We start from the raw sequence: 25,881 nt of genomic DNA on the forward strand, positions 1-25,881 counted from the left end.
AACGCACAAGGTGAAGGCTAAGTGGCGTTCCAAGTCTTCGGTACCGTCCGTAATCACGGTACCAAATAAGACAGAGGCACTGGCTGTGCTGGTGAAAAATATCAAAGCGTACAGGGAGTGCAGTTTGCCGTCTTTTACGGAAACCTGGCTCACGTCTAGCATCCCGGACGCTAACGCGGAGCTACCCAGGTTCAGCCCCGTTAGGGCGGACAGAGACACAAAGAAGAGGCGGACTGGCTATCTACGTGAACACGAGGCGGTGTAACCCCGGGCACAAAGATTTCCATCTGCTGTAGGGACGTCGAACTTTTGGCCTAGCGTGTGACGTCATCCGCTCCGCTGTGGCTAAACTACAAACACAGCACCCTGAGGCCATCCTGTTCATCTGTTAATAAACAACACAAGGAGACTGCTGGAAGTGTGAATTTCCCTACGGGGATGAATCAAGTATCTATCTATTACTTGAGAAAATTTGTGATTGATGATTTATGCTCTAGTATCAACAAAAAATTGTCGACACACCATCTTGCGGAAAGACGTGGGCCGAGAGGAGAAGTGGGAGAACGAGAGAGAGAGAGGTTTTCCCAGAGACTCCGACGACACTAATTCGGCCGCTTTCGATGGAGTTCACTTAGTTGAATTGTTAATGAAATCAAATCTGCCCCAGTCTTGTTCATCTTTTCCATCAAGAAAGGAGCGCGCATTGTTGGGTGAATGTAGGTTGCGTTTGGTCAATGGAGTCAGATAACTCCTTGGAACAATTTGGTTTTGGCTACATTTTGATATTTAAACCTAACAATACTTAGTCGCTGCTACGGTTACTCAGTCCTCGAGTTGTTTCACCAAGTACGACTTTTACTCAAGTCACGATTCGGATGACTGCTTTTGACATTGACTCGAGTCCTTTTATTCTAAAGTAAGACTACTTTTACTCCAGTAACATTTTTAGGCTACTCTACCCACCTCTGGTAGGGTCGCAAACATTGTTTACCTTGGCTTCTTTCCGCATCCCGGTCTTGAGGATCCGTTAACACTTTGGGTGTTGAGGATGCTGCAAAGACTCCTGGGGAAAAAAATGCAACACAGGCTAAATAAGGCGTAAACCTTGGTTTCAAACCTTAACTCAAGCCCCAACATGATTTCAGAACCCTAAACTCCTTAGAAACCCTTAGAAACTTGCCGCCCAAACCCTAGCTTCTAACCCTACACCAAACCTTAGCTGTAACCCTAACCCTCTTTCAAACTGCAGCGCATAGTCCCCCACCCCTGTTTTTACCGGAGTCTCAGTCTCGGTCGTGCCGGTGTAGCGCGCGTCCCGCTCGTTGGACCGCGGCGTCGGGGAAGCCGAGACTCCGCGAAGACAAAAATACCGCAATTACGAACGAAGCCGTCGGTGGCGATCCGCAGCTCCGATTCACTCGTTTTGTGAACGATGGATCCGGCATTGCTCAGGAACGTGCTCTGGTCTGTCGCGGTAGCCTTGTGAGTTTTGCAGCTAGGCCCGACCGGCAGCCTCGCTTTTATTTTTGCTCCCTCCGCCGTTTCCCCTCTCCCCCCACCTAGCTGGATCCGACCATCTCTGTCTGTCCCTCCCCCCTCCAGGGAAAAACAAAGCCTGCGACAAGGACGATACAAACATTTTCTTTGTCCCTTTATCTTCCTTGTTCTCTTCTATGCTCACTTTAAAATGCGAGACTGGAGTGCCACGTCCCATTTCGTTGTCACAATACGTTCAACCCATTTTGTAACGATGACAATAAAGGTCGATTCTATTCTATTCTCAACGCTAGCCCCAATATTATTTCAGAACCCTAAACTCCTTATAAACCCTTCACTTGCCGCCCGAACCCAAGCTGTAACCCTAACCCTCTTTCAAACTGTAAACCTAGCTCTAAACCTAATATGAGTCAGTTTACGACCTAAATGTGCTGCTCAAACCCGAGTTCGAAACCCTGAACCTAACTCTAGCTGTTCAGTGGGCCCCGACCCTATCTCAGAACCCTAAATGTAACCTTCGTGCTACACTGTCTACATCTTTTGTAATATTTTAACTTTAAATCAAAGACAAATCATATCAAAAAATGTCCTAAATCTTAAAAGTCCACCCGCTGGCCATTCTATGGCGATTCAGTAACAAGGTCAGAACAGCGCTCGATCCCGGTTCGAATCCCGGCTCGTCCGTTTTACATGTCGAAGTGTCCTTGGGTAAGACACTGAACCCCTAATATCCCCAATAAGCAGGTTCGCGTCTTACATGGCTGCAATACAAGGCCGCTATTGGGAAACGTGGAGCACGTCGTAAAGCGCTTTGGGAAGTCATGGACTCGAAAAGCGCTATATATTTCATTTCATAACAATGGCGAGTTTGCGGTCGGCCCGGCGCACCTTCTCCACGATGGTGCTGCCCCTCGGCCGCCTCCTGCTTGAGACGAAGCCCGCCGGTCTCCTCGGCGGCCGCTAAAACAGAGTCCGGCGTCTGAGTCGAGCCGACCGGAGCCGACATTTGCCGGTTACCTTGCGGCGAAGCGGCGGCGAGAGGAGGGGGCGGGGCCAAGGAGGGTCGGAGGAGGCAGGAAGCCGGCTTCTGGCCGGGACCGCCCGCCAGCGCCTTCTTACTCAGCTCGATGAGGGCCCTTCCGAAGAAAGCCTCCTGCCGGAACCCAAAACGCGCACGCGGTATTAGGTGCCGGTGTTGCCGGCCGTGTCAAACTCGGTGCTGGAGAAAAAGACAAAACGCCTCCCGAGGACCGAACGAGTAGATTTGAGAGAAAGACTGAGGGGAGAGAGAGAGAAGGATGGAGAGAAAATCGGAGAAAGAGGGAAAACGAGAAAGAGAGGCAGAGAAGACAAAAAAGAGGGGGAGAGAGAGGAAGCAATAGAGAAAAAGTAAAAAATAGACAGCAGGATAGAGAAAGAAACAAAAAAAAGACAGAACAAGAAAGAAAAGGGGTAAGAGAGAGTGACAGAAAAAAGAAAGAGAACAAGAGAAATAAAGGGAGAGGCGCACCTGCAGATAGGCGGGAAACATGTCCTCCAGTTTGCTCTTCTTCCTCCCTCGCCGTTTCTTAGCCTGCTCTTCTCCGTCCAAGCCTTTGGGATCCATGATGTTATCCGTGTCGGGGTGAGGACCTGGACGGGCGGCAAGAATCCCGTCCTTCACCGCGCCGCGCCCAACCCGTTCCCCTCCTCCGTCCTCACCTTCCTCGATGGTCCTCTCGATGGGCTGCCCGTCCAGCGTGCGTTCCCCGGCCAATTGGGCGAAAAACTCCTTCTTGGAGCGAGTGTGGCATTTCCTCTGACGGACCATGAAGCCTCCGATTCCTGAAAGATAGCCGGACGGGTGAGCGGCTTCTGTCACCGTCTCGTTCCGCCGACAGACCGGGGAGATCCTTTCTTCCTCGTGCCGTGAGGCTCTTGAACTCCGCCCGGGGGAGTAAAAGCACCCCCGCGTTTGCATATGACCCGATTTACTTTCTGTAGCACTATTGAAATACTCTATATTAACACGTTATATTGGCTATTTTTCTATTCTATATATTCTATTGCTTCGTGACAGACAAGGTGGGGGACACATGGGGAGTTCCTGGCCCGCCCGCGGTGCGGGGCCGACGCCCCGACGTGTGAAAAGACGGAAGCAGAGATGGAAGATCGTGAGAGGGCGGCTCGACGAAGACCAATTCGACAATAATTCGGCTAAATGCGATGGAATTCACTTAGTTAAATGCTTGAAGAAAATAAATCTGCCCCCGTGAGGAAAAGCCTGTCTCTTTTTCAATATTTTCCCTAAATTAAGAAAACAGCACGCATTGTTAGGAGAATGAAGTTTGTTTTTGGTTAATGGAGTCAGATAACTCATTCGAACAATTTGCTAAACGCTACATTTGTAATATCGTTTTTTCCCTAACACTATCTATCTATCTATATCTATCTAGACATCTATCTAGCTAGCTATCTATCTATATCGATCTCTCTCTCTATCTATCTTGATACCATACAAACTAATGCAGACTGCCGTTAATCACGAGGGAAGAAGAAGCGCGACGGCAAATCGAAGCCGCCAGAGAGCAGCGTCTGTTGTGGATTCATGAAGTCGGAGCTTAACGACATAACCGGGACATATTTGTTTGGACGGGAAATTCCAGGCTCGTTTCTCCTGACATTTAAAGCCGCCTTGGTCTGGAACAGCTCGCGAGCCGACAGGAATTTGGCCGGGTCGGGCCGACTCCGGCGATTTTCTTGGAAATCGCGTCATTTTGGAGAATCGAAAGAGGACGAAACCGTTCTGAGAAAACAATGTCAATTCCTGGAAGCATGCACTTTGAGAAAAGCAAGCGCGTCATCGCGAGAGGACACGTTAAGCAACGTGCGATATTTCTGACGCGACGCGTCTGCTCCGGAGGGTATAAGAAAGCCGATTGTCTCTTAGATGAACGAGAACGCCGACGATTTTCAATAAACGACTTCTCCCTCGCCGTCAAAATTTCTCTCTTTGGTGCGTATTTCTGGGGCCAGGCGATACGGTCTGCTCCGAAGCGTCAAGGTGACTTTTAAACCGACGGGTTGAGAAAACACGGCGACGGTTTCGATCCTACGCAAGCGCTACGGCCCGAATCCGAGCGCTCGTCCATCCTTCAATAACCACTGTAAATATTCAAGCGTCTTGGAGGATTCGGGGCGGCCGTAGTTTAGCTCTGCTGTGAACTTACCGGGCCTGTACGGTTTCCGTTTGCGTTTTTTGCCGTCTTCGGTATCGTCCGCGCCGCCTTTGTGGGGGTCGCCTTTGAGGAGGTCGCCTTCCGGGGCGTCGCCTTCCGCCCCGTTGCCTTCGACGCCGCCTTCTCGGTCGGGACTGCCGGGATTCTCCGTCTTGCCGTCGCAATCCATGGCGTCCCCGCAGGCTGCGGCCACAGTTTAAGAAACGGCGTTAAGCCCCGCCCACACCGGAAGCCCTTTTCAGCAGCGATACGGCAACTTTTTCACATCTCTTTGAATCGCGTGCCCGTTGAAGAGGGCCGTCGCGAAGGCGAGCATATATTTACGACCGATTGAGAATAGTGCCAAATCGAAACAGGGATGTGTCTTTTTACGTTGTCGTGGCTGAAGGCCGCGGTCGCGGAGGAAATTGCATTGGCTTGTTAGAATTCCGCGAGGATTAAAGGAAATTCAGAGACTGGACAATGACTCCCGTGATACTGAAAGGAGACGCTAGCGTTTTTAATATGTAATAACAATAGCAACAATAACAGTTAATCATAGTTGTAAACGCAGTATTTCCAATCGACCCCACTTTCTTCCTCTCTGTATTCCGCCAGTCATGTTTTTTTTGTATTTAAATTTGAAGGCGTGAATCGTCGGACATCGTTTGCTCCGGTCGTGTCAATTGTTCCAAAGTGTGACTCCGCACGCAGACGCACGCATACTTTTCCTGGCGGTTCTCACCTTTGGAATATTGAATTGACGACAGCCTCTTAAGTTAGAATTTCCCTCTTTCCGAGTGAATCGTTTTTGGATGTTTTCTGGCACCGTGTTTTTGTTGACCCTAAATGGCTGTTGTACAGTGACAAATTTGACTAAATCATACAATTTTAAACATTTGGAATTTGTCTGTAGAAACTGAGGACCTAGCTCGATTGGTGGATGAAAAAGTTGACGTTTCCTAAGTACTACAAGTACTGCGAGTAAAAGATTGAAAGAAATACTACGAAAATGCAACTCTGGAAATACTTCGACGGGAATACTATTAAATACATCTCTAGTAATATATTTGGAACACAATACAAAAAAAAAAAACACCGCTACAAAAAACGGATACCCTACACCAGGGGTGTCAAACTCATTTGAAGTCGGGGGCCACACCATAGAACAAACATTCTGTCGGGGACGAACTAGTAGATTAAAAGAGAGAGAAAAGAAGAGATCGAGAAATAAGAGAAAGAGGGAGGGAAAAGGAGAGAGGGCGGGACAAAGAAAGAGAGGGAGAGTGTGAGAAACAAGAGAGATAAAAAGTCGTGAGAGAGGGGGAAAATAAAGGGATGGGAAGAAAGAAATCCAAAGAGAACTAGAAAGACACAAGGAGAGAAAAGAGAGAAAAGGAAAAAAGGAAGTTAGAGCGAAAGAGGTTAAAAGACAGAGAGTGATAGAGACAGAGTGGGAGAAAAGGGGTGGAAAAGAAAGAGAGAAATACAAGTACGGTGTCTTGTGAGAGGCATTTTTTGGCAACATCAAGTTGACATATTTCAAACAGCAGCTCGTTTTTCTCTTGCGCTTCTCTGAGTGTCTGGCGGATTCAATCCCTTAGCCGCCCGTTTGACACCTGTACCCTACACAGATAAAACTACGGTAAAATAAGGATCCTTCCTTTGGAAATATTCAAAAGAAAATACTACCGAGACTACAAAAGTACTCCGGCAAGAATAAGAGAAAAATACCACGATAGAATTGTTACGATAGAAATCGACTCTAGTGATTCCGCGAAATACTAGGGTCGGTTCGGTTCGGGGGCGGCACGGCGGCGCAGCGGCGAGGTCGTGAGATGGAACCTCCGGTGTGGAGTTTGCATGTTCTCCCCGTGCTTGCGTGGGTTTCCTCCCACGTTCCAAAAACAGGCGCGTCAGATCGATTGGCCTAACCGAAATCTCCCTAGGTGTGAACGTGCGAGCGAGTGGCCCGCTGCCAAAAGATAGCCGGGATGGGCTCCGGCGCCCCCGCGACCCTACTTGGATCACGGACGGACGATTCTTTTTTTCTTGACTCGCTCCTTCGGTGGGTTTTCGGCCGCCGTTTTTTAGCGCGAGAGCGGGGTAGAGAGGGGAGACTTTCTCCTCTAGGAGGGCATCCTAAAGATGGAAAAAGGCTGGGGTGGCGCACCTGGGACTTCTTCCCCTTCCTCCCTCAGATCCATTCCTTCGCAGGAGAGGCGAGAACGGCGCTGGCGTCTCTTGAGCAAGGGAGACATGGAGATGCTCCGCAGCAAAGACATGCCGGATTCCGTCAGCCACACGCCCTCCAAGCGGTAGAACTGGGGCTCTGGAAACAAAGAGCCGGTATTATTCTACCCTTCCCTTTTTGTTCCCGACGAGGACGGGAAAAGAAATTCGGAGGGATTCCGTTCCGCCCGCCCGGTGGACGCAAACCAAAAGGATTCGACGACCTTGAAGAGAATAGATTGAGAATCTCTCGGCGTATGAGACAAATGTCCGGCTTTTGATGGATTTCTTTGACGGGAAATACAACCCCAGCCATTTTAGCCAGCTATCCGTTTACCTTTTTGGCTTTGTTACTAGCTACCTTCCGACCTTTTTAGCATGCTAGCTAGCTTTTGACATTTATACATGTTATCTAGCTCAAATTTGACCGTTTTCACTAGTTATCCAGCGTCACTTTGGCCTCTTTCTAGCGAGCTAGCTAGCTTTGTTTTTAGCTTTTATCCAGCTATTTATTTAGATAGATGTCTAGATAGATGTCTGGATGTCTAGGTAGATGTCTAGGTATATATCTAGATGTCTAGATAGATGTCTCGATGTCTAGGTAGATGTCTAGATGGATGCCGAGATGGATGTCGAGATAGATGTCGAGATGTCTAGGTGAATGTCTAGATCAGGGGTCGGGAACCTTTTTGACTCAAAGAGCCATAAAAGCAAAAAATATTCATTTTATTTTGGGAAAGAGCCACACCATATATTATGAGACAAATTGACTCAATTGCTAAACCCGCGCCCCAGACAAAAGCTTAGTCTTCAGCACTTTTATTTTTGATGATTTGATAAAAATGATGAAAAGAGAATAATGCCAGAGCCCCTGTCCCAAAATCAACAAACAGACCACTTTAAACTTGTCTCTTTCTTGCAATGACTCAAGATCGGTTCAACTCCTTTTGACCCTTTTTTCCAAAATATTGGTTTCAAAACCAGATGCAAGCATTTATTTTGTAAAAAGGTCACAACATTCTGAGAACAGGGAGCCTGATGTGCTTACTTTTGGCGCAGACGGAGTAGGGCGAGAGATGGGAGGGAGTGCTTGCACTTTTTGCATAGCTCCGTCCATCCCTCCCACTCACCCAATCAGATAATAAGTTTTCTTCCGGTGTTTTGGCGTATTTACAGTTCTGTGGATTCATCATAAGGTATCTGAACACAGATTATATAGTGAACTTTTATATAAAGGATTCTTTAGCGTTGTACAGCCAAAACGAGTTTTTTTTTCCCCCTTTTTTGACGTGACACCTTGACTGTAAATTGTAGTGAAAAACGTGCCATATATATACTTCGAAGTAATGCCATTATATTAGTTTTGGTTTGGCTTTGCGTGTGCCTGAACAGGATAGACTACCCAAGTTTTGAACAAGATGGAGAAATTTTGCATGCAATCAAATTTATCTCTGAGCCACAGATACTTATAGAAAGAGCCATAGGTTCCCGACCCCTGGTCTAGATGAATGTCTAGATGTCTAGATGGATGTCTAGATAGATGTCTAGATGAATGTCTGGATGAATGTCTAGATGTCTAGATAAATGTCTAAATAGAGATACAGATATAGATGGATAGATATAAATACTTTATTCATCCCAGTAGGGAAATTGACACTTCCAGCAGTATCCTTGTGTTGATCATTAACAGATGAACAGGATGGCCTCGGGGTGCTGTGTTGTCGTTTAGCAACAGCGGAGCGGATGAGGTCACACGCTAGGCCGAAAGTTGAAAGTCCCTGCGGCAGATGGAAATCTTTGTGCCCGGGGTGACACCGCCTCGTGTTCACGGAGATAGCCAGTCCGTCTCTTCTCCGCTTATTGAGTGGTTATTTGACTCTTTTAGCTAGCTATCTAGCGCTCTTCCAGTTACCTTTCTAGACAGCTATCGAGCTACCATTATTACCTAATTAACTAAGCCGTCTATTCAAGAAATGCATGTAAAAGTAGGTGTCCTTTAATGAGTATAGCAAAGAGTAGCTCTGGGCTTGGAGAGCCCCAATGAAAATCGCAAAACACAACTAAAGACGTCAAGTGTCAATAAGTAAAACAATGTCCATAAAAAGGGTGGAAAAGAACAAGAACGGACAAAAAAAGAAAAAAGAAATCCCTTACCTGGCTCTTTGATCCTAATGGAAGCCATGATGGCCGACTCCACTAGGGTCCAGGAAGGAAACACAGAAAGGGAAAAGAGTTTGGTTGGTTATTCTGATGGCGGTGGTGAACCCTCGTTGGTGGTTTTGACCATGACATCGTTGTTGCCGTCAGCCAATCATGATGCCGTTCTTTGATCCGCGCACCCCTTAAGGGCGTATTTGATTTTTGTAACCGAAAAGATTTGAATAAAAGCTCAGGGCCTCGAGGGAGGCCTTCCAGAACAACTTTCTTATATCAAAGCATCTCTTTCATTTTGGGTCTTCTCTCCTTATTTGGAGTGACTACTAAACAGTCGGGTTGTTTTCTTTTGGGCCAAATCTTGGTTGTTTTTTTGTCCTATCTCGGTCCTTCTCCAGTCGTAACTTGGTAGTTTTGTTTGTGTTTTTGGCCAATGTTAGGTTAGCTTTTTTTGGTCATAATTTGATTATTTCGTGGTCATCTTTGTTGGTCTTTTTTATGTTTTTCTGTCTTTTTTGGTCCATTTTGGATTCTTTCGTGATTTTTCTGGGCCAATCGTGCTGCTGTACTTGGATTTTCAGTAACCTGGGAGATTTGATAAAGAGAAAGGGATCAGGGGAGAGCAAAGGAATTTCTTATCTGAAGCCTTATCTCCCTGTTCTCCTCGCCAGTTGAACATCCATTGACGTCTTCTCTCCTTATTCCGAGTGACTATTAAACCGTCGACTTAGCAGTCGTTTTTTGGCCAAATCTTGTTTTTTTTTTGTCCTATCTTGGTCTTTCTCCAGCCAATTTTTGTTTTTAGTCGTAACTCGGTAGTTTTGTTTGTGTTTATAGCCAATGTTAGGTTGCCTTTTTTTGTCATAGTTTGTGGTCAATTTGTGCTGGTCATTTTTGGGGCTGTTTTCTGGACAAACTGTGATTTTTTGGGGAGGTTCTTTCAAGGAAGGGATGGTCTCAGGTTTTGGCATATTTTGGTTGGTTTTCTGTCTTTTTTTGGTCCATTTTGGATTCTTTCGTGATTTTTCCGGGCCAATCGTGCTGCTGCACTTGGATTTTCAAAGCCTTTTGTAACCTGGGAGATTTGATAAAGGATAAACGGGTTTGAATTTTTTTTATCCGAAGCCTCATCTCCCTTTTCTCCTCGCGAGTTGAAAATCCATTGATGCCTTCTCTCCTTATTTCGTATCGACTCGACTCTTCCACGTACGGTTGTAACTCCTCCCCAATCACAAATGAGAACCTTCGTCGACGCCCGACTCGTTTCTCGTCCGCACGAATCACCACCGGACAAAGTCCCGCGTACTCAAAGCGATTCTTGGAAGTAGAAGCTCCTACTTGAAATCAGAAAAGGTCTTTTCCCGAAATAGAGTGGAACCCTGAGGATCGGATCCCTTTTGGCAGATCCCAAAAAGCTAGATAAGAAAAAAAATGGGATTTGCCTTTGTGAGGTGGGCTTAGGGTACTACCCCAAAAGTGTGTATTTCTAAACCAGATGCTATCACGTTTCTGTTTCCAATATTGGTACCGCCCAAAAGGTTGTTTCTTTCTTACTCCCTCTTTGTTCTGCCTAAATAAATGCAGTTTGGTGGGGGAAGGGCCCCCCAGAGTTAGGAGCGCGGCCAAGGAGACGGACGTGAGTAAGCTCCTCCTCTCCTGGCCCCTCCCACTCTCCAACTGCCAGTTGTAAAAAGTCAAATACCTGGTGTATCTTTTTTAGCGTTAGCAACTTGTAAATAGCTCTCCCACATGTAAGAGGTCGATTTAGACCCCACAGCCTTAAAGGCTAGACAAATCACGTTATTATCTGTTCTCTTAGGTTACACAGCGCAGATCCTCCGCAAAGGGCGTCACTCCAGTCCAATCCTGTTTATTTGTTTGGCCCTTAATCACAAAGAGTCTCAAAGGGCCGCACAGACCACAGATTATTGCTAAGCACAGAGTATTATGACACCATCCCCTGATCTAAGACCTACATGAGGGCAAGGGAAAACTCATAAACCTCATGTCAAGTCAAGTCCTGTTCCTTTGGGGCCCCCCCCTAATCAGAGTCTCAAAGGGCTGCACAGAAAATACATACGCCAATTCAATTCATGTGTGTGAATATTGCTTACAAAACCAGGTGCGAGCAGAGTCCTCTTTTAAAAAATGTCACTAAATACTGCAAACAAGAAGAGGACAGATGCATTTACCTTCATCTGTCTGACATGGTCACAGTTATAACCTCGGGAATTGAGTCGTCCTTAATCGTTGACCATTCCGTTTTGTGGAAGTGAATCTAAAACATATTTAAAATCTACATTTTTTTTTTCTCCATGACTCGCACAGACTAACATTATGTTTGACACATTTTTCCCAGAAATGGTAGCCGGCGGACGTCACACTCGCATGTGTATTCTGATGCGTCTCATTGGCCAAGAGATACAGAAAAAAATCCAAATGACATTTCTTCTTACTAGCATTAAAGGTAGAAAAGCACTAGGGTTAGGGAATCCCCTGATCTAAAACCTACGGGACGGCAAGGGAAAACCAAAAAGCTCGGCACGCGTAGGGAAGGGGCGGCACACGAGGTCATCCTCGTTCCGGGACGACCGGGCCGCAATGCTCAGGCATCGTCAACATGATCGGTGACGGCAATATCAAGGTCAAAACGAGGAATAACGGTTCACTTTGAGACTTTCCGGTATAGTTTCCACTCACCGACGGGTTTGTGAAGGAAGGGGCTGCAGGACGTGCAGGCGAATCCCTCGTCCGACGCTTGCTCCACTTCGTCCTCCGTATATAAACCCTCGCAGACGGCGTGCACCCATCTTGGAGGAAAACACACAAATTGTCGATAAGGGATAATGGATTACGTCCCATTTCCCCCCCCCCCACAAAATGTCTCAAAAGGCCGCACAACGACAGCATCCCCCGATTCGCTCCCGTCGGCGTGTCGCAAACGTCACGAGACGACGGGGGGGTCGATGAGGGATAACGGATCTGGGAGTCACCCACCGGTCGCAGTGCTGGCACTGCAGCAGCAGTTCCTCCTCCATGAAGTTTTGCCGGCATAGCGGACACGTGACCAGGCTGGCGCACGGAGCGCAGTGCGTGTAATTGTTTTGCCACTCGCAGTGAAAACCCGCCGACTTTCCGCCGCATTGGACGCAGAAGACGCACCTGAAAAAGACACAGAAGGACCGCTAAACACCAGATGGATCCGTGGCCCCCGTCTTCGGCTCAAAACAAACGACCGACCGCCGATAAAAAGAGATCTTCGTTTCTAAAAAGCCACGGGAATGGTCATTGGAGCGGGATGGCCGACTTTTCTTTTTCTCTTCCTCTTAGCGTTTGCGCTTCCAGTCGCCCCTTGTTTAGGGGTGTGATCGCTCACTGTCTCTTTCATTCTCTCTCATTGCTCGTCCCTCTTATTTTATTTCCCATCCTTATGTTCTGTCCTTATCGCTTCTCTCCTATTCTTGACCCCCTTACTCACCTTCTATCCCCCTCCATGACCTCCTCTTCTTTTCCCTGTCACTTTCACTCACTTTCAGTCTTTTTTCTCACCCTCTCTTTCTCTCTCTCTCCCCTTTATTTTTCTATCGCCTTCTTTGCCCTACTCCTTTTTTTCTCTAGTTCTTTCTTCTACCTCCCTTTTCTCTCATTCTGCGGTTTGCAATCATCTGTAGTCTGTGCAGCCCTTTGAGACTCCTTGTGATGAGGGGCCCAACAAATCAACAGGACTTACACTCTTTCTGGCTTCCCAACTCTTTGCTTTCTCTTTCTCTACTTATTTGTCTCGTCCCCTTTCTTCATGCTTCATTTCTCTCCTTTCTTTCAGGATCTCTTCTTCGTTCCATCTATTTTTTTCTCACTTTCCTGCATCCCTCGGGCACTCGCTTTACGGGCGGCTGCGAGCAGTAAGTGCGATAGCTAACTTTTTCTTTCTTTCTTTCTTTGCGTTTCTTTCCTTTCTTTCCATTGGCCTTTCCAGCCTCCCTCGGGCGCTTTTTCTCTCTTTCTTTGCCTTTCCGCGATCCCTTTTTCTCTCACCATTTGCACTTCCACCCCCCCTTGGGCACGGTCTGCAGGGGCGGGCGCAGGCAATAAGTGTGGTAGCTGACGTCGCAGTCGTCGCAGAGGAGGAGGCGGGCGGGGTCGGAGGCGCTGCCGCAGGCTTCGCAAACGATGCACTCCAGACAGCGCCAACCCTTGCGGAGCATGGTGCCGGTGATCTGCGGACCCCCCAAAAAAAAAATATAAGGGGGCTCGTTCTGGCAAAAAAAAAAAGTCAGAGACGCGGGCTTACTTTGCTGTTGACGCAGTAAGGGTGGTAGCATTGGGCGCACTGCGCGCAGGCTAGCAGCTGGCCCTCCGCGCCTCGTCCGAAGCTGCCGCACACCACGCACATATCCTGAAAGACGGAGATCGGGGAGTCGGAGGGGGAGCGGGGATATTGGCAGGGGGGCCCCGACCGGGTGGCCTCCTCTCTTACTCAGTTTTTTCCTTGTAAAGTAGGCTTAAACGTATTTACTCAAAAGAGTGTCTTTCTAATCTCCAAGTTTTATTTGTTCCATACCACGGCTGTCCAGGAGGGATAGTGTTTTTTTTCTTGTAAAGTAGGCTTAAACGTATTTACTCAAAAGAGTGTATTTCTAATCTCCAAGTTTTCTTTGTTTCATACCACGACTGTCCAGGAGGGATAGTCGTTTTTTTCTTTCTTTGTCTCCGCCCCGGCAGAACTGCAATAAAACATAAGCGAGGAGGAGGGGAAAGCAGAGAGAAATGGGCCGAGGAGATGCTCGGACCTTCTTTTCTCTCTCCGATTGCGATTGAGAAAATACCAAATGTCCTCGTCTGAATTTCTCCTACGATCAATCGACATCGATAAGCTCTCCCGTACGCAAACGGTCGCTTCAGATCTGACACCCTCTACTTTTCTGTCACTCTCACTTTCTTTCTTTCTTTATCTTCTTCTCTTTTACTCTCTTACTTGCACTCATCCTTTCTCTTTCTCTCACTTTCTACATCCATAGTAAGTAGCACTTATGGCCTCAATTTGTTGAGGCCGTGAGAGGGATTGAAGGACTTTATACATTTCACTATAAAGGATTTTATACGATTGAATACAAGTTACATTTATTGAGCTTAATGCCATAGTTACTGACTGACTGTGCCTTTATTCAATGAGCAGTGAAAGTTCAGGGCACCAGATGCGGAGGGGCCCCGATGACAGAGGACGGCAGGCATTGTTTTGAGAAACGCTCCTTGCCGTTTTGAGTTTTCCAGACATCGCGGCGAGGTGGCGGAGCTCGCGTTGGGCTTCATTGGCACGCCCGCGGGAGGAGCCGGCACACCGTCTTTCGGAAAGACGTGGGCCGAGAGGAGAAAGCTAGAGGAGCGGAGAGGGAGGGCTTCGCAGAGACTCCGACGACACTAGTTCGGCCGCTTTCGACGGAGTTTCCTTCGTTCGATCGCTAACGAAACGAAACCCGCCCCCGTGTGAAAATGTCGGCTATTCTCGTTCATCTTTTCCATGGAGAAAGGAGGGCGCATTCATTGTGGGGTGAACGCAGGTGGCGTTTGCTCGACGGAGTCGGATAACTCCTTTGAAGAATTTGGATATTGAATTCTTAACAGCGAGAAGGAATAAGGTCGGAGCTCCCCCGCTCGGAGAGCATGGAGACCGGAGGGAGAAGGAGGCGTACCTGCAGCAAGACAAATTTGTCGCTGTTTGAAAAGAGAACCACCGTGTTTTGCATGCTGTCGTCCTCTTCCTCTTCTTCCTCCTTACTTGCTCCGGAGTCAGCGGTCATGCTGAGCTGTCAAAAGAAAAGAAAGGAAAGTTATGGCCCGCGGGCCTCGTCCGGCCCCCGGGAGGATTCCGCTTTGTGCTTTCGTCACACGGTCGGAATCCTCGCCGATTCGCTTTCGCGACGAGCGATCGTGGCCCCGTTCGACCCAAATATCAAATGTCGGTTATTTATCGTATCGGAATAATATCGGCTTCGTGGGAATTAGGACGAACGTTTCCCAGCTTTTTTGTCTCTCTGACGGACCTTCGGGTTTCGCTCGTCGCTTCGATTCCGATATTGAGCGACGACGACCTCGGCTCGACGCGCTCGAGAGAGCCGGTTCCTAAACGACTTTTCCGGCACTTTAACAATCCGCGGTGAGCGATCGCCAGACCATAAAAGGAGCCGGCCCGCTCCCGTTTTCATCGTCGTTAATGAAGGATTTGTTAACCTAATTATTTGACTGTAAGGGATTTTACAAATGACAGTAACGGAACGCAATGAAGATTTTTCACAGGGGGCCGAGGTTCGAAGACAGGACCCGTCGTTCCGTGTTTTGGCTGGGGAATTTCCATATCGGGACGCTGACGAGGGAATTAGGCCTTGCTCGGCATCGGTTTCCTTTAGACGCGGCGGTGACTTTCGACGAGGAGGTGGTGAAGTTGGCATCGTGACGCGACGGTCAGACGAGGTGGGGAGTTCCCGGCCCGCCCACGGGGGAGGGGCCGATGCCCCGACGTGTCAAAAAGACGGAAGACAGAAGAAGAGAGAGACGGGAGCAGAGACGAGAGACGGGAGGCTCGACGAAGACTAATTAGACTAATGTGGCAAACATTCGGCTAAATTGGATGGAATTGACTTAGCTCAATTCTATCTATCTACCTCGGTCCCATCCCTCAAGAGGGGTGACCGACAGCAAGACAAACACATACGATAAGAAAGAAAAGAAAATGGAAAAAAAATTCTCACCAAGAAGGCGTCGATGCAAGAGGCCATGGCCTTGAGGCGAGAGCGATTGCCCCGCCCCCTCCCGCCTCCTCTGGGTCTCCGCCTGCCGGGGAAGCCGCTCCCGCGACCCTGAGGGGGAAGAAAAGACCGGCCCTTTGAGCGCCGCCGCCGCCGCCGCCCGGGAGGAAAAAGAGGATTTGGAGGCGGGCCTCACCTGCTTGATCCTGGAGCGGCCGGGGGATCCCCTGCGCCCGACCTTGTCGCCGTGATTGGCTTCCAACGGGAGCGAGTCGTCCGTTTCCGAGCGGCCGTTGTCCGCCGACAGGTGGGCGTCGCCTTCCCCGGGAGAAAACGCCAGCGGCCCGCTTTCCTGACTCAGGTTGGACGTTTCGTCCGACGGGGACTTCCCCGCGCTCTCCTGCTCCCGGACACAAACGGCAATGTGAGCGGTCTGCGTTTCTACAGCGCTTTTCCAGTCGATGAAGAGCTCCCAAAGCGCTTTACGACGTGCTTCACGCTTCATAAACACCCATACGTCGATAGGGAGTCAGCCTCCAAACCTTTTGAGGATAATCAAGATGCTAAATGGTGTGCGTTTCTACAGCGCTTCTCAAGACACTGAAGACCTCCCATAGCGCTTTACAATGTGCTTCACACTCATTCATTCACATACACACTCAGACATCGATAGGGGGTCAGCCTCCAGACGTTTTGAGGATAATCAAGATGCTAAATGGTAAATGGTCTGCATTTCTATAGCGCTATTCAAGTCAATGAAGACCTCCCAAAGCGCTTTACAATGTGCTTCACACTTTTTCCTTTTACACACTAACTCACCGATAGCAGTGTCAGCCATGCAAGGCGCCTACCTGCTTATTGGAGGCATTAGGGGTTCAGTGTCTTGCCCAAGGACACTTCCACATATAACAAGGAGGAGCCGGGAATCGCACCTGCAGCCTCTCGATCCCCAGACGAGCGCTCTACCTGCTGAGCCAATGCTGCCGATTTTCACACGTTATCTAGCCAATATTTGACCGTTTTTGCTAGTTATCGAGCGTGACTTTGGCCTCCTTTCGAGCCAGCGATCTAGCTTTGTTTTTAGCTTTTATCCGGCTATTTAGTGGTTATTTGACCCTTTTAGCTCCTGAGCTAATGCCGGCCCGTTTGAATAGATGCTCCAAATAAAGAGACTGACAAATAGGACTCGACTTAAAAGCTAGCCGAGAAAATGGGACTCGACTCGAGAACTAGAGAAATGAGACCCAAAGGGAGCAAAACATCTCCACTTCACTCAGGTTTGATGGTTTCCGAGCATGGACAGCCCGCTTTAAATCACACCACAGATTTTCAAAAATATTCAGGTCCGGGGACCGAGATGGCCATTCCAGAAGATTGTACTCGTTCCTCTAAATGAATTGGTTTGTAGAATTTGAGCAGCGTTCAAGGTCTTGCCAAAGTATCCGACCCCGACGCAACTTTAGCTTTGTCGCCAATTCTAGAACATTGTTCGCAAGAATATGCCGATACTGACTGGAAACCGTGCGGCCTTCCACTTTATTAAGATGACCAGTACCCGCACTGGCCACACCCCCCCCCACAGCATGATAAAACCACCACCGAATTTGACTGCGGGTAGCGAGCGTTTGTCTCGGAATGCTGTGTTCTTCTTCCGCCATTGTTATGTCCAAATAACTCCATTTTAGTTTCATCGGTCCACGGCACCTCATTGCAAAATGAAGACGGCTCGTCCCAATGTGCTTTAGCATACCTCAAGCGACTGTTTGTGGCACGTGCGCATAAAAGGTTCCTGCCGCATGACTCTCCCATGCAGCGTCTCCTCGTGAAAAGTAGACTCCGTGACCTCTAATCCCGCTGCTCAAAATAAACCTCGCGGTGCCGATAGAGCCCTTCTTTGAAATAATACTTTGTCTCCGTCTTGCACTGAGATCTTTTTACGATTTTATTTTTTGGAAAGGGAAAAAAAGTAGTTTACGTGAGCCGACCGTAACGCCGTAGCGGGTTAAAGAAAAGCGTACTCGGTACTTGGCAGATAGGAATTTGGTAAATGCTACGTTTTAATAGTAAATTCCCAACACTTGACATAAGGGTCTATAGAAGATTTGGGAAAATGTGCCCGTGAACCACTAGGGGGAGCTAAAAGAAATCCTATTATTCAAATCCGAGCTGTTAGAAAAGCGGGTCGGAAATAAAGGATCGTGACCGCCGCGTGGTCAAAACAAGCGCGGAAAGACGAGGGACTCCTCACCCGGATTTGCTCTTTGATGTCCGCGCCCCGTCTTCCCCTTCCCAGGGGCTCGTCCTCGTCCTCTTCGTCTTCGTCCTCCTCCTCTTCCTCCTCTTCGGAACGAGGCCCTTCCTCGTCCAACGAGGGCGGCCGACGCGGACCGGGCTCGTCCTTCTCCGTCTCGCGAGTCTCCCGCGTCCCCGTCTCCGTACGGTCCGTCCCTTCCGGCGTTTCTACTTTTTGTCTTTCGGCAGAACGATTCTCCTCCTCCTCCTCCTCCTTCTCCTTCTCCGCAGGTAGACAAGAGGCGCCCTCTTCAGCTACGGGGGAGGAAATGCAACCGATTAACCAAAAACGAGCGAGACGGGATAAAAAGGGTGCAGACGGCGGCCATCTTTTATATGCTGAGATTACTCAGGGATCAGAATGGAGATTTTCATTTTCAGCTGAAATAGCCAGCGTCCAGGAATAAACCAGGGCGGACACGTGCTAGAAAAATAATCTCCCTGGGGGCTAGACCAGTAGATTAGAGAAAGAGAGAAAAAGAAAAAGAGCAAGAGAGGGAGAAAAACAGAAAAAGAGGAAAAAGAGAGAGGGAAAGAGGGGGGGAGAGAGAGATAGAGAGAGAGAGAGGAAGTGAGAGAGAAAAAGAGGAAGCTAGAGAGATAGCAAGAGGAAGCAAGAGATGAAGCGAGAGGAAGCCAGAGAGAAACAGAGAGACAGGGAAAGAGAGAAGAGAGAAAGGGCGGGGAGAGCGAAAAATTGAGAAAGATAGAGAGAGCACATTAGAGATAAAGAGGAAAAAAAGGGGAAGAGGCAGAAAAAGAAGCAGACAGAGAAAAAACGTGACAGAGACAGAGAGCTACAAAGAAAGAGAAAGAGGCAAAAAGAACGAGAGAAGACAAAAGAGGGCCAGAGAGAGAAAAAAAGAGATAAGAACGAAAAGACAACGAGAGAAAGGGGGAGAGAGAGAGAGAAACACAGCCAGAGTGTCTTTGGCGACATCAAGTGGACACATTTGGAACGGCGGCTCAATTTCTCTTCTGCGCTTTTACTGCCGTGGAGCTGCACGTTTGACACTAGCGTCTTAAGGTTTTCTCTGGGAGGGATGAACTTCACATTTATAGGTACAGATTTTAAAATAATAAATCCATTTTTTTCACGACGGCGTACGGAAACGGCAACTTTTCTTACCCGGAGCGTCCGATCCGGCCGCCGAGCGCTCCTCTTCCCGATTCTCGGGTTCTTCCGTGGACGTTTTCCCGTTCCCGTCCGGTGTCCCGACGACTCTCGCGCCTACAAATATTCCGTCGAATTCTGGTTATTCTCAGTGAGGATCGGATAGCGAGCGCTCCGAGGGAAAGCGTACTAAAATGCAAGGATTCCGCAAGAGGGATCCGCCGCAAAACGGGCACGCGGAATTCAAACCGCAGTACGAGCGAGCGCATTCAACTAGGACGGCGGTCGGCAACCCGCGGCTCCGGAGCCTCATGCGGCTCTTTCATCCTTATCATGCGGCTCCGATCGGCTTGGGAAAATAAATGACTACATTTTTTTTTTTGTAATGAATTGAAGTGTTTTATTTGTGTTAGTTTTTATATTATTTGAGTTCTAAATTCGAAGATTATTGTGATCTTGAAATATGAAAATATGAATGAAACGATTTGATATTATTCTTCCGTCGCTCAAAACAGACGTCACGCTGCGGAAGCCGGTATACCCGCTGAAACGCCGTCTATTTGGAGCGACTTTCAAGCCCCGCAAAGCCAATGGAGAAATGTAAGAAAAGAAAAACATCTCAAGAAAATAGAACATCCGATGATGCAAACAAACACGGCTTACGGCTCACAGACGACAGCTTTCGGTCCTGCGTAAAGATGAAAGTGACTTCGTACAGCCCCCATTTGCAGAAGCTGTGCGCAGAAGTTCAGGAGCAGAAGTCCCATTAAGCAGGTCAAATCAATATTTATGCAGATATTTTGCAAATATTTAATTTTCATTGTTTAGTGACACACTGCTTTTCCCCCCCAATTGATTTTATATCTTCGGGTCAAGGCTGCATACTTTGAAAACCCGAGGCGATATAAGGATGACGGCTCACGGATTTTTCCCTTTTGTTTGCCGCGTGCGCAATTTCAATTCAGCTTTTTAATTGATTCGAAAGGGACATTCAGACATTATTCTTTTTTTCAAGAATTCAAAATGTGTTCATTACATCGGTAAAATGGAATTTTCTCCGTAGCGCTTCATAAGACATAACCACACTATAGTTGTTTCTACAAAGTGTAAAGGTAAGAAAAAGCAATATATACAGCGTTATCTTCATTTTAGATAAGAGAAATGGATATAAGGATGAGGCCTCGTGGCATTTTTCGGCTTTCGTTTGCTACATGGACAATTTCGATTCAGCTTTTTCTCTGTAGCACGTGGATTTCATAAGAAACTTTTTTTTTTTTTTCATTTTAGACGTGCGGCTCCCAAGTGTTTTCTTTTCCGCGGGTTCAAACGGCTCTTTCGGTGTCAAAGGTTGCCGACCGCTGAACTAGGAGTTGCTTCCTGTAGAACTCTTGCACGTTTCAGTCGCTGTATATATTGGTGAAATCAAAACATTGTAATCGAACCCGGGTCGCGGCGGCGAAGCGCTGAAAACGAACCGCTCGACCGGCGGCAATGCTGACGATATGCCAAATGGCTTTCGATCGAGTCTCATTTTTTGAATCGGGGTGCTAGAATTGAACATAGGAGAAACAAAAAGTCTCCCGAAATATACCGCAAAGTCCTCGAGTGTCGAGTCCTCGGTTGTTTCCGACGTCGTCCCTTTTGCATTTATTCGTTTCTTCGGGTTGCTTTTTCCATACTTTAACATTCACTCCTGGCACCATGAACAAAAATATTGCGATCGAGTCACATACTTTTTCTTCGCCCCCCTGAAGTCAACAGCATTTATCTTATTTGCTATGTGAAAATTGCACTAGAATGAATTAAATCCAACAAAACAGAAACCATGTATTATATATATATATATATATATATAAATTTAAAAAATAATAATATATTGACATTAAAAGCATTAGTAATATTGAACATGATCATGATGATACAAAATAATCTATTTTAATCATGTTTATAACAAATTTTAAATTTTGTTTATCCTGTTCTAAACATTGTATAAACACAAAATATAAAATCATTTCATAAATAAATAGATTAGTAAATACCTCAGATTGGGATTTTCTGTCACACAGGGGAACCGGTGGTTGACTGCTGCTAGTATTTGAAGTGGAAGGATTTGAAAGGGCCAATAATGTTGAACCGGTGGCTGCCGATTTGAAATGCGGATCCGAGTGCATCGTTTGATCGCCGGCAAGCTATTTTTGCTTTGCGCTTGTTCATTTTAGCATGATCGATCAGTAACACACAAGCTCGCGTACCATAATTGATCGGATCGACACAGTATAGACACTTTACTTTCCCTGGAACATCACACTTTGCGATGAACCGTCTCAAAGTTTCTGTAACTTCCTCGATCTTTGCGCCGATTTTAACGTTTACTGTCTTCTCCAGCCACGACCGCTTCAATTTATTCTCGATTCCTTTATCAATCTCGGAGACAAAAGCCTCGTCTTCTTTTCTCAGTATTTTCATATTTACTTTTTCAAACACTCATTTCACCGTTTGAAAAGACCGGAAGGAGCGCCACGTTTGAGAAAGCCAATGCTCTGAACAAAAGCTCCGCTGATTGGTTATCGGCGAACCTATCGACCAATGGTCTAAATGCTAACTTGGGGTGATGAAACAGTCACGTATCATACCTCACCCCCCCCCAAATATTTTCTCATCGAATTTAGACGATTTACGGGAATGACCTTTGGGGTTCAAAAACAGCGGAAATCCGCGGATCCGCGGAAAATTCTGATCCCTGTATATCACCGGCGGTAAGGTTTCGGTGCTCACGCCGCCGTGACCCGGGTTCGATTCCCATCGCATACAATGTTTCGCGATGGCGATCGATCGATCGTTTCACAAATGCAGTATTATACTGTAAAACCTCGTGTAGTATGCACGTGCAAAATCCCACAGGAATTTTCAATATCGTCCGCTGCATTTTTCAAATTTCGGGGCCGATTCGGGCTTTTTGGGTGCACCTCATTGGTGCAAAACACGGGAATATCAACGAGGAGAGGACTGACCGGGTCGAGCCGGCGGAGGGGATTGGGATCCCGGTCGGGCGGGGGTCTCTTCTTTAGGAGTGGCCTCCGCCTCCGTCCGGACGGTCGGCACCGCCGATGGAGTCGGCCCCCGTTGGGTATCGGCCCCGTCCGACGTGGGACCCTCTGCCGCGTCCGCTCGGGCCGGAGGCTCCCGTCGAGCGGGGTCTTCCTTACAAAGTAGGCAAACGCTCGGGAGAGATGCTTGGACCTGGCACTCTGGGTGCACCCATCTAGAAAAGAATGGAGGCGGATTTAAAGACGCGGATCGACGGTATGGAGGGAGAAGGACGTCCGGACGTATGGAGAAAGAAGACAATTGCTACAAATGGACACATGACTACATCACTCCTACTCTTTCCCTTCTCCTCTATGCCGCTTCCTGCCCTGTCTTCTGATTGGATGAGCCAGCAGGGGCTAAGCCACTAAAGCGGAGGGACCGGCGGCTCAGTGAACACGGTCCGTGTCGGTGAAAGAAAAGCAAGTTTGCCATTTAGAGACTTTGGAGTGACTTTGTTTTAGAGAGGTACGTTCAGGCGGAGACGGATAATTTGGCTCTTTTCATAACACGAGTTTGTGTGTTTGTGACGGAGAGCATAAAAAGCATACTTCGGCGGAAGGGTGAAAGACGAGCTGTTACCGGAACATGAGTTTGTTAGCGTTGGCCTAAAACAGGAGCGCCTACACTTTTCAATTTGCTATCGAGTACGGATGTTGAGAGGGGACCGTACGAGAGCGCGATTGTGCCGACGGTGTCCTACGGTGCAGAGACTCGGAGCCTGAACGCAGATTTGAGAAAGAAATTCAAACGTTTTGGAGACCAAGTGTTTGAAGATCGGATAGATTGAGAAATGAAATTGTGAGAGACAGAACCGGAGTCGTCGTGGAACCGAGCAAGCGTGTGGATAAGAGAGTACTGGGTCGGTTCGGAGAGGACGGATGAGGAGCCGACGTCGAAGAGGATCTACGGAGCAGAAGTCGATGGAAGGAGACCGAGAGGAAGGCCGCCGTTGACGTGGATAGATGGTGTTATGAGAGCACTGCACCCGTATGATGCGGCAGGGGTAAACCAGCGAAAGCTGCTGTTGAACAGAAGTGTGTTGCGTCACCCTGACCCGAGTGACACGGCCGCTTTCTCGTGTCCCATTTTGAGGGACGAAAGCGTGACCGCCTTGGGTGCTTAACTTGTTTGGGTCTTTGGCAATTGGGTTAGCCATGCTCCAAAAATGTTTGTGTGTCTGTTTTTTTTTTGCTACTTTTCTTTGTTATTGTATGCGTGTCTTGCTGTCAGTCACCCCTCTTGAGACCAAGGTAGATAAATAGAAAATCATGTTAGTTTGGATGTAGCTTTATAAGAGTTTCTGCTAAGACTCATTTGTTACTTTTTGGTGAGTTGACTTGCTCATTTACTGTAAAAGCTTTCAGGAAGCTAATCAAGTTTGAATTCATAAGGAATATTCTGCGGGTTTTCTTTCTCCAGGTAGCAGTACGACGGCTCGCGCTTTTTCCCAACCTTTGGCAGGCGTGGCAGCGACTGAGCGTTTGCGGTTTGTCCGGCGGTTTTGCGCAAACTCGGCAGGCGGAGGTCCTCTCCGCTTGGCAAACTTGGCAAACGGCGTACTTTTCGAACCACGGGGCCGAATTGGGCAAGGCCAGGCCGCCCTTGCCGCACTCCGTGCATACGCGACACCTCTGGCGGGAAAGCAGATCGGAGAGAAAAAAAAATGAATTTCAAACCCTTTTTTTCCGCGGCGAGAGAGAGAGAGAGAGAAAGATGGTGGACGGACTCTGCATTTCCAGGGATGGGTGGGGAGCGAGTCCATGGCCGGCCGCAGGCAGAAGGTGTGGTAGCCTTTGTCGCAAGCCTCGCACACCAACATTTTTGAGTCTTCGCCCGGTTGCCTGAAAAATCAGCAAAACCGCTCAGATCCTTTCTTCCTCATGCCGTGAGGCTCTTGAACTCCACCCCGAGGAGTATAAGCCCACATGAAACCCCACCCCCACATTTGCATATGACCCTATTTTGATGACAGTGTAGAACTATTTCAATACTCTATAGTAAAACGTTATATTGGGTATTTTGTATTTTATATCTTTGATTTTATCATTTATTTTTCAACACAAGGATACTGCTGGAAGTGGGAATCTCCCTACCTACCTTCCCTATGAATAAACTATCTATCTATATCTAACTCTCTATTTCTCTAGCTAGACATCTATCTATCTATCTATCTATCTAGCCATCTATCTCTATCTAGACATCTATCTATCTATCTAGCCATCTATCTAAATAAATATCTACCTATCCATCTATAACTTGCCTCTCAATTCTAGTTGGCCAAGAACTCCATCACTCCCCAACACGGAACTAGAAATCCTTGAAAAAGCGCAAGGTCTCGCGATGACACGATGGCGACACGTCACATCATAATATCGATTGCATTCCGCTTCGTGGTCAGGGTTGGCACACCTATTTTAAGGCCAAATTCAAGCACTCTTCGATTTTCCAGTACCTTGGAAGGAAGAAATCGCCGATAGCGCCCATCTAAAGAACCAGTTTTTATTCCTCAACTTTGATGACTGAAATAAAGGTGCGATCTTGCTGCAAGCGCATACTTTGTGCCGTTTTGAGCCCTTCCCATCTTCATTTGTCAATAGGCTGCTATAGACTGACATCAATTCTGACATTTTGCCTCAACAATTGGCGACATCGCTCTATGAGTCGGTGGTGTGAAACAATGATACGGAGGGCCAACCACACCTTTGGTCGCGGGCCCAACAGGATCGATATTTATTGAATACAATAAATATGAATTGAAAATAGTTATTGAAATGATTTGCATTCTTATAGTGCTATTCAAGTCAATGACTTCCCAAAGCGCTTTACAGTGTGCTTCACATTTCCCAATAGCGGCCTTGTATTGCAGCCACGTAAGACGCTAACCTGCTTATCGGGGGTATTAGGGGTTCAGTGTCTTACCCGAGGACACTTCCACATGTAACGCGGACGAGCCGGGATTCGAACGGGGATCCCTTGATCCCGAGACGAGCGCTCTACCTCCTGAGCTACTGCCGCCCAAGAATAAACAAACTTAAACGTGAAATGAATTGAAAAGCGTCTCCTGTCAAAACGATCAAAATGAAAATATGAAAAAAACGGGAAAATATCAATTCAATTTGTGCTTTTCACGTTCATATTCTTCAGGAACTCTTCAACTTTCGGTATCTTTTCTCCGGATTTGAGTTTTTCAGCTTACGCCGAAGTTTCGTCTGGCCGTGCCGTTCGACATGAAATTCCTTCACGACGGCCGCAAATAAGACACGCGGCTTTACCGGCAATGTCGGTGAAGGTGGTTTTCTCGGCCGTTGTGGTTTTTAGCATCCGAGGAGAGTTTCGTAGACCCGGGCCGTAATAGTCGATGGATAGAAAAGGAGTCGTCGTAATCGTACGCCGGGCCGGACGAGGCCCGCGAGTTTGACAGCTGTGCTATAAGTGACGGGTAAGAAAAACAAAGTACTATGTGCATAAAAAGTCAATCCATTTGGTCTCATTTGAACGATCCGGATTGCTCGGAGGAAAAGCGCATTCCCGCCTGCCCATCTTTTGCTTTTTCTTTGACTCC

General features: G+C 47.6%; 1 protein-coding gene across 6 annotated transcripts in view; it reads right to left on the reverse strand.

The window, feature by feature from the left end:
* Positions 1–25,881, reverse strand: part of kmt2d (lysine (K)-specific methyltransferase 2D) — a 76,503-nt gene that overhangs the window by 40,229 nt on the left and 10,393 nt on the right. For 4 of the 6 annotated variants that reach the window (XM_088330139.1, XM_088330143.1, XM_088330140.1 and 1 more), the window contains exons 8-26: positions 24,046–24,160; positions 23,772–23,950; positions 22,241–22,491; positions 19,245–19,346; positions 18,072–18,370; positions 16,020–16,223; positions 15,827–15,934; positions 14,771–14,884; positions 13,372–13,476; positions 13,116–13,297; positions 12,078–12,242; positions 11,781–11,890; positions 9,081–9,122; positions 6,868–7,026; positions 4,707–4,898; positions 3,199–3,321; positions 3,008–3,129; positions 2,386–2,650; positions 992–1,063 (exon numbers count right to left, since the gene is read on the reverse strand). In XM_088330139.1, the coding sequence (XP_088186265.1) occupies positions 992–1,063; positions 2,386–2,650; positions 3,008–3,129; positions 3,199–3,321; positions 4,707–4,898; positions 6,868–7,026; positions 9,081–9,122; positions 11,781–11,890; positions 12,078–12,242; positions 13,116–13,297; positions 13,372–13,476; positions 14,771–14,884; positions 15,827–15,934; positions 16,020–16,223; positions 18,072–18,370; positions 19,245–19,346; positions 22,241–22,491; positions 23,772–23,950; positions 24,046–24,160 (2,909 nt within the window). The remainder of the gene's footprint in view (positions 1–991; positions 1,064–2,385; positions 2,651–3,007; positions 3,130–3,198; positions 3,322–4,706; positions 4,899–6,867; positions 7,027–9,080; positions 9,123–11,780; positions 11,891–12,077; positions 12,243–13,115; positions 13,298–13,371; positions 13,477–14,770; positions 14,885–15,826; positions 15,935–16,019; positions 16,224–18,071; positions 18,371–19,244; positions 19,347–22,240; positions 22,492–23,771; positions 23,951–24,045; positions 24,161–25,881) is intronic. The other 2 variants (XM_088330141.1, XM_088330142.1) reach the window with 2 other exon arrangements.

This window comes from Urocampus carinirostris, chromosome 3 (genome assembly GCF_059441175.1).
Source record: "Urocampus carinirostris isolate Australia breed hairy pipefish chromosome 3, RoL_Ucar_1.0, whole genome shotgun sequence".
Lineage (NCBI taxonomy): Eukaryota > Metazoa > Chordata > Actinopteri > Syngnathiformes > Syngnathidae > Urocampus > Urocampus carinirostris.